Source organism: Syzygium oleosum, unplaced genomic scaffold (assembly GCF_021117445.2).
Source record: "Syzygium oleosum isolate NSW1041296 unplaced genomic scaffold, Sole_v2.1 Sole_v2.04, whole genome shotgun sequence".
NCBI lineage: Eukaryota > Viridiplantae > Streptophyta > Magnoliopsida > Myrtales > Myrtaceae > Syzygium > Syzygium oleosum.
The window spans coordinates 10,238,028-10,250,390 of NW_026607488.1; the positions used below are offsets into that span (position 1 = coordinate 10,238,028).

Consider the following 12,363-nt stretch of genomic DNA (forward strand, 5'->3'; position numbering starts at 1 on the left):
GCAAGAACCACCACAAGTAGTCACCACCCAGAATGGTCACTCGATGTATTATTATTATTATTATTTTTTGAGAGTTTGGATCCCGTGAAACGAGTGAGGTTGCTACAGATTACATTACAACAGGACCTTCTAACGAGAACGGAGAGTGATTGCTTAGACAGAGAGAGATCGGACTGTAGAAGGCACAACGTAACACCCATCCCTATTAAGCAAAGTTCATATGATGCCAATCTAACACTCAGCGACAATTTCTTTTGTAAACGCTCTTATCAATCCCCTATCATTCAAGACGATCACAAAAACCACTGGCGGATCGTGTGTAGAACATTGACAGCTGGTGTGAAATCAAGGAAAAGAAAACACAATAATTTTATCTATGGGGGAGATGTTTAAAACGCACTAGGCGGATGGTTCCATGCATGTTTAACTTGGTTTCTTTCTTGGACTGTATCGAGTTCATCACTGTGCACATCATGGAGTGGAGTGTCAAACTTTGACATTGGAGATTCATAAAATATTCTGGTTCTTGGTAATAACCGTTGGAAAAGAAATAAGTAATGATAGAAATGAATATGAAACATGATAAGCTCTTACTCATATAAAGAAAAGAAACCAAAAAACCCTAAAAGAAAGCCGGCCGGGGTCGGCTGGCATTTAGCGTGAAAACGACAGAGGCCAACAGCCCAGTTTAAAAGAAGAAACTCCATTGACAAATAAAAAAGGCTCTAAATAAGCTCAAACTTCGTAAATCCCATAGGGAGAAGCTATGGGATCATCTCTCAGTTGCTGTGGTTCAGAGAAGGTCGACGAAGGGTGAGCTCAGATCCAAGTCTTTGATCAATTCCTTCATCTAACTTTATCAACCATGTTTATAGCTCTTATGTTCCGTTCAGTATTTTTATTTTCTTGTTTGGTGAATTGTTAGGTTCAGTGGAATAGGTGGAGGCAATAATTCATGGAGGATATTCACATACAAGGAGCTGCATACGGCCACTAATGGTTTCAGTGATGACAACAAGCTTGGAGAGGGAGGGTTTGGGAGTGTCTACTGGGGCAAAACTTCCGATGGCCTTCAGGTGAATTGATTAATTTCCCTTTACTTAGAACCCTAGATGATTTTGTTGTGTAGACTCGTTTTTCATGCCTTTAACGCGATAAACAGAACCTGGTGTACAATAAGTGCAGACAAGTATTTTCTTGTCCAGTTTGATCTCACTCTTTATCGAACTTCCCTCAATTCGACTAATCATGCTAGACAACCATTTGTTCTTTTAGAAAACTTGAGCAAAATAGTAATGACTGATGTTAGAATTTGAGTTTCGCCTAAACTCCGATACCATGTTAGACAACCAGTTGTTTCAATTGTTTCTCCAGCGCGTATTGTGTATAGATCGTATTTCTTGACATCATGGTGGAAGCTGAGCAATGTCGATGCGACTGTTGGTTCTAGATAGCTGTGAAGAAGTTGAAGGCGATGAACTTGAAGGCCGAGATGGAATTTGCAGTGGAGGTTGAGGTCCTCGGCAGAGTCCGTCACAAGAACTTGTTGGGCCTGCGAGGGTACTGCGTTGGGACGGATCAGCGGATGATCGTGTACGATTACATGCCAAATCTGAGTCTGCTCTCTCACTTGCACGGCCAATTCGCGACCGACGCTCAGTTGGACTGGAAAAGGAGGATGAAGATTGCAATCGGGTCGGCCGAAGGCTTGGTGTAAGCATCAGTCGCCTTTGCCTTCTTCTTTTCTCTAAATTGATTAGTTTCTGTTTGATTTCTATTCTATAAATAGGATATCGTAAAACAAATAAATTGATTGAAAACCAAAAAAAAAAAATGATTTATTAGACAGTGTTAACCGAAGAACCTTTCAAACTTACAAGGTGATCCTGAGAAATGGTATTCGTGAGTATATTCTAAATGGATAATATATATAAGACACTGTTGAATGCCCTTTTCTTTAGAGTAGTCTCTTTTAGGGAAAAATATTGAGGAGACATCGTCCGTGGATGACATGATGAACAGAGCCAATCACAGTGCACAAACTGTACGAGAATTTGTACTTTTGGGACTCTGAATCTCATTTATGTCTTGATATGCCATTGATGTAGTTTACAAGAGTTTACAGAACAGCTTCTCTTTTCTTATTGACTGCAGGCATTTTTATTGACTTGTCTAGTTCCTTAGTAACAAGTAATTGCTATATCTTTATTAATATTATTTTTTTTTTGGCGGATCGATTATTCCTTGAGAAGATCCCAAGCATTCCCCTGAATTGCTTGCCTAGCTAAGGGCATCAATTGGTCTGTGATATCTTACATACCCTGTGATTGAATATTCTTCTGCAGGTACTTGCATCATGAGGTAACGCCTCACATAATCCACAGGGACATAAAGGCAAGCAATGTACTTCTAGACTCGAACTTCGAACCGCTTGTAGCCGATTTTGGCTTCGCGAAGCTCATCCCGGAGGGCGTGAGCCACATGACCACTCGCGTCAAGGGCACTCTGGGGTACCTGGCGCCCGAGTATGCCATGTGGGGGAAGGTCTCAGAGAGCTGCGACGTGTACAGCTTCGGAATCCTCCTCCTCGAGATCGTCACGGGGAGGAAACCCATCGAGAAGCTCCCGGGGGGAATCAAGAGGACGATCACCGAGTGGGCGGAGCCGTACATCGTGAAGGGGAGGTTCCGGGACCTCGCGGACCCGAAGCTCCGAGGGAACTTCGATGAGGCCCAGCTGAAGCAGGCGATCAACGTGGCAGCGCTGTGCGTGCAGAGCGAGGGCGACAGGAGGCCCACCATGAAGGATGTGGTGAGCATCTTGAAGGGCCAAGAGCCCAAGGCCAAAGCGATGCAGACGAGGATGGAGAGCGTCAAGTATGGCGAGGACCTGATGGCACAAGATCAAACCAGCGATGACGATGATGACGACAACGACGACGTTCAACATCAAAGGGGGGATGCTGATGAAAGTGACGCATATGGGATTTTTAGTGCAATAGAGGTGCAAAAGATGCCAGAACCTTACAACCCAAGGTTTGGCAATAATAGGAGAGGCATTTGACAATTGTTTCCTTCCATGCCAAGGGAAAGTTTGGCTGGTCTGGTATATTTAATCATGTATACATACACATGTTTATGTAGTGGTTTATATTTCCTGATCTTGGTAATGCCAGGACATTAGGATCCGATGATCGTTGTTGTTCTTGCCAAAGAACACGACCGTTCGATTTGTTCTTTTCCCAATGTGTGAAAAGAAGTATTGTTGTAATTCTTGCCTTGCCATTTGCCTTCATTAGCATCATCTATTCTCTCCCTATTTGTCATGGTCATAATACTTTTATCCTCTCCCTATAATCGTCATGAAATGTATGGAATGGTCACACGATCATTTCATTGCCTCGTTAGTTAGTCGGGCGATTTTTTCTATTGTTAGTATGATTGTGAAGATACCTTAAGTAGATAAATCTCGAGCCCGTGAAAAATCCCATTTATCCCGTGGACCTAAGAGGCATCAAATGCTTTTGGGTCCCATTAGCAATTCTCAGTCATTATGAAAAATTCTTTCATGTATAAATCGTGACCGTTCTCTAGGACAAGAAGTTATCACGGACCGTGGGGTGCATGTCTCAGGCACATCCGTATCATTCGATCTTGTGGAGCCTGCTTGATTTACTCAGTGAGATGACTACATTCAAAGATACAAGATGGATTCAAAGATGCCTCCAACCAACTTCATAATTCAACATCACATCGAATATGATCCACACTTGTTCAGTATTTTGAAACACTGGAGAAGTATTTACCACTCCGGAAATACATCATCACTGTCCACCTAAGTCAATCATCATATAACAAAATTCATGAACTTGACACTAGATGGTTATTGACTCGGGTGGATGAAAATTTTGTACTCTCTTAGCACTTAAAAACCTCTAAAAAAAATCTTGGTTGTCCCCTAACAAGCACCAAATTACAGAGAAGTCGCATCAGAGCAAATAATGTACGTAAGTATTTCAATATCATTCTGGTATCAGTAAATTGCATAGCAAAATCTCAAAACAATGAGCTAAACCATACCACCATGTGGATGTTAACTCAAGCATACTACATCACCACCAAAATTAGGAAAAATTACCAAAAAAGTCCTAAACCTATTGCAATTGTGCCAAATCAATCATAAACCTTTTTTTTTGGCCAAATCAGTCCTAAACCTTTTGCAATTATACCAATTCAGTCCATCCGGCCATTTATAACCGGAAAAGTATGATGTGGCATCCTAATCAGCACCGGCGGTGTCGCCGGAGCTGACGTGGCCGCCGGAGAACTTTAAAAAAATAGAAAACTTAAAGAAATGGTTGGGCATGGCTGGAGTTCCCAAATTGGCTGGATTTCGTTTCCAAAATGAGTTAGGGAACCCTAAATTGAAATCTTCCCCAAATCGATCTCAAATTTGGACCCCAAATCTGAGTTGACACTCAGCCGACGCCTTCGTTCGACGCTCACCTGTTGCCTTCGCCTGACGATCGCTCGAGGCTTTGCCCAGATTCGCTCGCTCGACGCCTTCGTTCGATGCTCGTCCGACGCTAGGTCGACACCTTTGTCCGACCCTCCAAATCACGAAGGCCCGATTCGCCCACGACCAGACCCGACCGATTTGCCCAGGACTAGACCCGATCGATTCGCCCACGACCAGGCCCGATTTGTCCATTCGCAGCAAGCACGAGCAAGTGAAGTGGTCCCGTTTTGATTGTGTTGTCGGAAAGTGTTGAGCGAACACGACAAATCTACGTGGTGGTCCCGACCTCAACGAAGAACGGTCAAAAGGTATATTGTCGTGGTCCCAAAATAGTGTCTTACCCTTGTCTTCTTTTATAATCCATTTGCCTTATTACAGTTCAGTTTGAAACTGAAAGTAGATGCGTGTGGGATAATTTTTTATCCTTCCCCATGATTGGCAAACTTGAAAGCAAACTGACTGTGCTGAGCAAACTGATTATTCACCTTGAACTCTTGGATCAAAGGGATTAAATTTTAGTTAGTAGACTAACATAGTTAAATTCTCGTAAATTAGAGAGGACCATTCATACTTGCAAAAAATTAGTTAGTAGAATGACCTAGTTAAAATTTTGTAAATTAGAGAGCAATTCTGTTTATATATACATATTGGTAGCACTCTAGGCTGCTTAAAGTCAAAATCTTCACATATTGGTAGCACTCTAGGTTGCTCAAATTAAAATCTCCATTATGTGGCTGCTTACAACATACAATATGTTTTTTTTGTGTAGGGTGAAGATGAACGACAAGTCAGCATGGGTTTGCATTTTCCATGGTGGAAATTTTTATCGTCGCCCAATGCTTGAATATGTAGGGGGGAAGATTGATTTAGTAAAGGTTGATATCACTTCAAGGAGCTATGAAAGCTTTATCAGGGACATCAAGAATGGGGTAAATAATACATTTGAAAAGCTTTATTTTAAGTTTCCTGGAAAATCTCTAGAAGATGGATTGAGATATATATGGAATGAGAGTAGTGTTGTCGATCTACTTTTCAGTTATTTGGATCATGGGATAATTGAGATATATGGAGAAAATTTTGCAGCCGATGAGGCATCTGAGGGTGACAATCAGGATGTCAATGTGGGTGAAGGTGTTGGTTCGAGTGAGGATGTTGGTCAGGGTGTCGGTGTGGGCGTGGGTGAGGGTGTTAGTCGGAGTAAGGGGGTCGGTGAGGGTGTAGGTGAGGGTGAGGGTGCTGGTCTGAGTAAGGGTGTTGGTCAAGCGGTCGGAGAAGGTGCTCATGATGATGTTGGTTTAGCTAATGAGACAGTTGTTCAGCACATGGGTGGTTTAGATCCTGATGACCCAATTGATGAAGGTGATCATATTGGCATAGAGGGTGATAATATGGATGATGACGATGACGATGAGACAGATTTTCTTGGTGATGTAAGATTCTCGACGGATGATGATGATTTTGATAATGAGGAGCTTTTAGAAGCAAGAAAGAACATGACCAAGTTCTGTGGGAAGGCCACAAAGGATCTAATTATAGGAGAACCATCCACAACATTGGTACCATCCCAACCATTGGATGTGGACAGTGTTGTTGATACTCAAACTGGTTATGAAATGGAATACTATGAAACAGATGCAAATGACAGTTTGGGATCTGACGTAGAGGGAGAAGATGGCGATTTTACTAGAAGGAGAAGTCGGTTTCCAAGATATGATCCAAATTGTGTAGTGCCCGTGTTTATCGTGGCTATGACATTTGATAGCAGTAAGCAATTCAAAGATGCTCTGAAAAAGTACTCGATAGCTGAGCGTAGGGAGATAAAATTTATAAAGATTGATAAGAAGTTTGTTAGAGCAAAATGTGTTAATAAAAGTTGTCCTTGGAAGATTTCTGGATCCGTTGATGCTCGTAGTGAATCATTTCATGTGAAGACCTACCATTCAGAGCATACATGTAGCATTAGCTTCAAAAATAGAAGGGTGACAAGTTCTTGGTTGGCAAATCACTATCTTCCTAAGATAAAAGCAATGCCAACTATTAAAACTATTGCTTTTAAGGAGCTAATCAAGGAACAGTTGGGCTTAGATGTAAGTATAGTCCAGTGTACGAAGGCTAAGTTGTTTGCTTATAAAGTGTTGATGGGAAACTATAAGAAGGAATATGCAAAACTATGGGATTATGCGGAGGAGCTTAGGGAGAGAAATCCTGGGAGTAATATTACATTGAAAGTTGAAAAGCCGGATATGCAATCTAAGCCATTGTTTGAGAGAATGTACATTTGTTTTGCTGCTTGTAAGAAAGGATTCCTTGGTGGGTGTAGGAAAGTTGTGGGATTAGATGGTTGCTTCTTGAAAGGAATTTGCCAAGGCCAGATCTTGTGTGCTATTGGAAGGGATGCAAATGATCAAATGTTCCCAATTGCTTGGGCGATTGTCAGAGTTGAGAGCAGAGACACTTGGACGTGGTTCCTAACAAATTTAATGTATGATCTCAACATTTTCCACACATATGGACGGGGTTGGGTTGTAATTAGTGACAAACAAAAAGTAAGTTCCTTATTTAATTTTTTATTTGTTATGCCTATTAGATAGTCAGACTTGTAACATATGTTTTACATTGCAATAATCTTTTGTAGGGCCTTTTAGGAGCTGTGGCTGATTTGCTACCTTCAGTTGAGCATAGGATGTGTGCTAGACATATCTATGCCAATTGGGGCAAGAAGTATAAGGGGATACAGATGCAAAGATTGTTTTGGCAGTGTGCTAAGAGCAGTATTATGATAGAGTATGATGAACACTCTCAAGCATTGAAGAAAATTAGTCCTGCTACATATCATGACTTGGTGCAAACAGAGCCAAAGCACTGGTGTAGGGCTTTCTTCACCACTGATGTGAAATGTGACATTGTTGATAACAACTTATGTGAGGCATTCAATGGAAGAATTATACATGCTAGGTGTAAGTCCATTTACAGTATGTTATAGGACATGCGGATAATGATAATGACAAGAATGCATACACAGAGGGATGCATGTGCTAAGTGGAGAAGGGACTGTGGTCCAAGAATCGTAAGAAAGTTAGAAGAAAATAGAGTTGGTGCAACGTATTGCCAAGTGATATGGAATGGTGATACCGGATACAAGGTGATGGATAAGGGTGAAAAGTATGTGGTGGATGTATTCAAGAGAGACTGCTCTTGTAGAAGATGGCAGCTTACTAGCATTCCTTGTCCCCATGCTATTTCTGCTATAAATCATAGACAAGAAGATGCATATGACCATGTTGATGAGTGCTATAAGAAGGCCAAGTTCTTAGCTGCATATGAGAACATGATGATGCCGATTCGGGGAGAGAAATTTTGGAAAAAGACTAATGGGGAACCACCTGAACCACTTCCAGCTAGGGTGAAGCCTGGTAGACGTAAACAGAAAAGATCAAGGGAGGAAGATGAGGTGGCAAGTGGAACTAGGATGTCAAGGATAGGAATGAAGATGACATGTCGAACTTGCTCGAAGATGGGACACAACAGTTCAACATGTCCAATTAAGAAGATTGGCTCTACATCTTCGCAAACACAATTTTCAAGGCAAAAAATTTTGGTTAGTAATTCCGTTTCTATTATGTCATGCTTGCTTTGTCAATATGACTTTAAACAAATATACTTTTTGCAGGTTCAAAGACGTACTAGTAAAGGTGCAAGTGGTAGTGGTGGTGGCCATACTAGTGTGAATCCTCTTGCTCAAGTTAAGAGTACAAGTGCTAGAAGTAGCTCGAAGAAGCAAAAGCGATGAGACGTGGGGGTGGCAGTTGTGGGGGTGGGTTTAGTTTTGACATGTTATGGTCGTATTTTTGTGATAATGGGTTGAGTGAAGTGGTATTGATTCATTTGTTCTTTTTTATCGATGATGGAATTAGTGAAACAGGGTTGTGTATGTACTTTTTTGATGGCTATTTTTATAGCAGATGGGATTGGTGAAGTACTATGCTTGTGAACCGTGTTTTTATTGCAATGAAATGGGTTTGTGCATTTGTCATTTGCTTGATTACTGTATTGTAGTTGTTTGTTCATGAAGTAGTGAAATTGTGCATACTATCGTTTGCTCTTTTATACTCACTGGACAAGTACTTCTTTATTCATAATAGCAGGTCAAAACAGCAGAAATTATATGTCTCTCATGTTGTGGTTGAGAAACAGATTGCATATGGAACAAAGGAGATTGCAAACAAAACAACTTGCATTTCATTCATGTTCATACTCCATGTGGATCGATACAAAACATCTACTAAAACAGCTTACATAACATAATCGATGTTAACAGATCTTATGGTAAGCTCATTACATCATTCATCTTCAAATTTTTAAATAACATGCTTCCTAGAATTACAAAAAACAGCCACGACACAACCAACATTGTCTTCAATGTCGAAATTTGTTTCTTTAACTTTGTTGCATCTTGTTTGATGCATTTCAGTTGTCTCTTGAGAGCTTTGACTTCAACGTCCATAGCGTCCATTGAATTGCCATCATCCACATTATGGCTCGATATTGGTTTTTCTTCGACATTGCTCCAATGCATATATTTTGACGCACTTCTTGCCGATTGACTAATTTCAGCATCAACCCAACTAAAAAAACCACAACTTTCCCCAATTTTATATTTTGGGCAACCGTGATATCTTCTTCCTTGATTCTCCTTCGTCTTTGCTATTTGCAAAGGACATTTCAGACCACAATAGCAAAACGCATATGTATCGTTGTTGATTAGAGGGACTGATGTCATCGATTGTGACGAATTCGATGATGTCTTCATTGATTGTCAAACACAGGAGCCTTGTGAGCCTTTGAATCTATGGAATCAGATTACACCTGAAAAGATGTGGATTTGATGGTCAACATACAAGGGTGAGCACCAGTATATCGGACTGTACACAATACATTTCCAGAATAAATAAGACAGCAATAGAGTCAACATGCTATCTTATTCCTATATACAATGGTGAGCACAGTATAAAGAAATAAGACAATATTAGAGTGAAGTCTAGTTTAGCTGAGGCAAAACACCGGCAGTAACCCATCATCTTTATCTTGGATCTTATAAGAAAAAATGTGAAAAAAATGTGATATAGTGAATGATGTGTCACTGTCAAAGTTCAACAAGCAACTGATGCCTATTATGTTTTCATAAACTCATGGTCATCAACCAAATTGCACACTAGAAGATGAATCTTTTTTAAATAGGTCAGGAACTCCATTGTACGTAACAAACTTTATTGATTATGAAATTCCTGGAGAGACATCTAAGAGGGTAGCAGCTCCAGGGAGGATATTCTTCCCAAATGAACCAGAGGCAGCAACTATATGCGAGAAATTCTCTCTCTGATGAACTAGTTGGATCAGTCTTGCCCAAGGTTCTACAAAAGGATGTATAAATTAATTTGATCAGAAACAAGCACCAACAGAGTATAAATCACCATGCAATAATCAAATGATTAGTTGATATCTTTAGGTTGTCCTACAGTGTAAGAAGTACAGATGCAGAGTTAGACTGCTGTTATATCAGTATAAGCTATAACTACATAATAGCATTTTGATGCCTCTTAGCCAATATAAGATAGTGCCAATGAAAGACAAAGACATTCAGTTCAAACGAGCTGTGACCATCAATGAAAGATAGAGTCATTCATGAAAGACATTTTCTCTCTTTTTTGTATGCACCATCACTATCAATGAAAGACAGAGACATTCTGGGCGAGTCAACAATTTCAAACAAGCTGTGACCATCCACAAACCCATGTTATGTTAGCAATTTTCCCAGCAATTTCAAACAAACCAGTTCAACAACCACAAACCCATGATAGCGACAAACCCATGTCAACGAAATCTAAAGACCTGTGACCATCCACATCCAACCCAAGAAATAACACCCAGCGAAATCAATGAAGCCTCGTCGTAAATAAAAAATACCACAATCTCGAGAAACAAGACGGCGAAGGCGTTGAGCAAGCGTAGAACGAGTGTCAGGTGCTGGACGACGGGTTTGGTCAAGCGTCGATCAAGCGAATCTGGGCAAAGCCTCGAGTGAGCATCTGGCGAAGGCAGGGGTGAGCGTCGGACAAAGGCGTCGGCCTAGCGTCGGACGAAGGCGTCGAGCGAGCGAATCTGGGCAAAGCCTCGAGCAAGCGTCCGGCGAAGGCAACAGGTGAGCGTCGGACGAAGGCGTCAGCCGAGCGTCAACTCAGATTTGGGGCCCAAATTTGAGATCGATTTGTGAAGATTTCGATTTAGGGTTCCCTAGCTCATTTTGGAAACGAAATCCAGCCAATTTGGGAACTCCAGCCATGGCCGACCATTTCTTTAAGTTTTCTATTTTTTTTAAAGTTCTCCGGCGGCCACGTCAGCTCCGGGACGCCGCCGGTGCTGATTAGGATGCCACATCAGACTTTTCCGGTTATAAATGGCTGGATGGACTGAATTGACACAATTACAAAAGGTTTAGGACTGATTTGGCCAAAAAAAAAAGGTTTAGGACTGATTTGGCACAATTGCAATAGGTTTAGGACTTTTTTGGTAATTTTCCCCCAAAATTATGACAAACACATTCACTTTGTCCCAAATTCAATTGCATCGGCGCAAAGCATCCCAAAGTTGGCTAAGCTATTATTGTCTAAAAGAAACAAAAGAGACCTAACTTGATGGTTCTCTCTTTTAAGGCACGCATGGATCAGGGCTTAGAACCCAGCTCACTATTATTAACTGAATCATTACCGGTCATGCCATACTCTTGGTAAGATGGCACAGGTTTCGTTCCGCTACAACCTTCGCCACGCCGGATTAGGTCGTCCCAGAAAGTAAGCTCGCTTTCACGTTGCACAGCGTCCACTGCACGCTCATACTCTTGACTCTTTCGTTTCAATTCCATCTCATACTCTAGATTTCTCGCTTCCCAACCATAATCGAATGCTGCTTCACACAAATATGCGAACATATCATCACCGACACTCTTTTGCCACCATTCCTGCTTCGGCTGTAATTGCTCGTCATTTCCTTCTCCTCCCATGTCATTCACTTGCTCATTAACACCGTCTATGTTTGCTTCGTTCTTTTGCAAGCAGTCGGGAAGATTTTCTTCAATCTCACTGACAAACTTATGCGAATATTCTTGCTCTGGCCGTAATTGCTCTTCATTTCCTCCACCTCTCATGTCATTCACTTGCTTGCCACCGCCGTCAATGTTTTCTTCGTTCTTTTGTGAGCTTTGACTGAGATATTCCTGAATATGCGCCCTTACTTCGGGAGGGCAGCACTGGCAGGGGATCACGTTGCCTTCGATACACGCCAGATGTTGCTTAAGGCGAGTCACGCCTCCCCACATCACATGTCCACAAAAATTGCAACAGACACGCCCAACGTTGTCGTCAACCACAGTGCAATACTGCCATGCTATATCGTTCCGCTTTCTCTTTCCCATCCTGAAAGACAAGTCCACATAATGTTTCCAATCTTTCATTGCCAATGTGACAATATGCTAAGACATAAACTCATTCCCTCAAGATGAAATGAAAAGCATGTCCATTTTGCTATGATAAAATTGTACTCGAGTCTCAACACTCCATGAAATCTTCTCTTGCCCTATGTGATGTTATAACTAGCTTAAACATGGAGTTCTTTTCTTTTTCTTTTTCTTGATAACAATATGTTGATTCAAGAAAATGAAAAGGTGAAATACCGCATAAATTCAAGATTGAAGAAATACGATAAGCTACCTCATTCACACATGAACAAATAATGATTCCACGTTTCACGCATCCAAACAAACGGCCATATAGATTACCACCATTGAAAGAG

General features: G+C 41.2%; 2 protein-coding genes and 1 long non-coding RNA gene across 3 annotated transcripts; 2 read left to right on the top strand and 1 right to left on the bottom strand.

The window, feature by feature from the left end:
- Window positions 1-766: 766 nt before the first annotated feature.
- Window positions 767-3,316, top strand: LOC115679482 (PTI1-like tyrosine-protein kinase At3g15890). Its single transcript, XM_030603079.2, has 4 exons — window positions 767-813; window positions 926-1,076; window positions 1,451-1,713; window positions 2,346-3,316. The coding sequence occupies exons 1-4, from the start codon at window positions 767-769 to the stop codon at window positions 3,061-3,063; spliced, it is 1,179 nt and encodes a 392-aa protein (XP_030458939.1). The 3' UTR covers window positions 3,064-3,316.
- Window positions 3,317-7,663: 4,347 nt separating this feature from the next.
- LOC130137878 (uncharacterized) lies at window positions 7,664-8,308 on the top strand. The gene is made up of 2 exons (XM_056310384.1): window positions 7,664-8,116; window positions 8,189-8,308. Exons 1-2 carry the CDS (start codon window positions 7,664-7,666, stop codon window positions 8,306-8,308), a joined length of 573 nt encoding a protein of 190 aa, XP_056166359.1.
- A 1,315-nt stretch (window positions 8,309-9,623) lies between these two features.
- On the bottom strand, window positions 9,624-10,861 carry LOC130138040 (uncharacterized). The gene is made up of 2 exons (XR_008816465.1): window positions 10,483-10,861; window positions 9,624-9,929 (listed from the first exon to the last, which is right to left on the bottom strand). It is a non-coding gene; the product is annotated as an uncharacterized LOC130138040 (long non-coding RNA).
- Window positions 10,862-12,363: the final 1,502 nt, after the last annotated feature.

Coding starts and splice junctions, on each gene's coding strand:
- LOC115679482 (XM_030603079.2), top strand. CDS start 767: ATGGGATCATCTCTCAGTTGCTGTGGTTCAGAGAAGGTCGACGAAGG. Junction 814..925: donor TCAGAGAAGGTCGACGAAGG/GTGAGCTCAGAT, acceptor GTGAATTGTTAG/GTTCAGTGGAATAGGTGGAG. Junction 1,077..1,450: donor AAACTTCCGATGGCCTTCAG/GTGAATTGATTA, acceptor TGTTGGTTCTAG/ATAGCTGTGAAGAAGTTGAA.
- LOC130137878 (XM_056310384.1), top strand. CDS start 7,664: ATGGATAAGGGTGAAAAGTATGTGGTGGATGTATTCAAGAGAGACTGC. Junction 8,117..8,188: donor TTTCAAGGCAAAAAATTTTG/GTTAGTAATTCC, acceptor TACTTTTTGCAG/GTTCAAAGACGTACTAGTAA.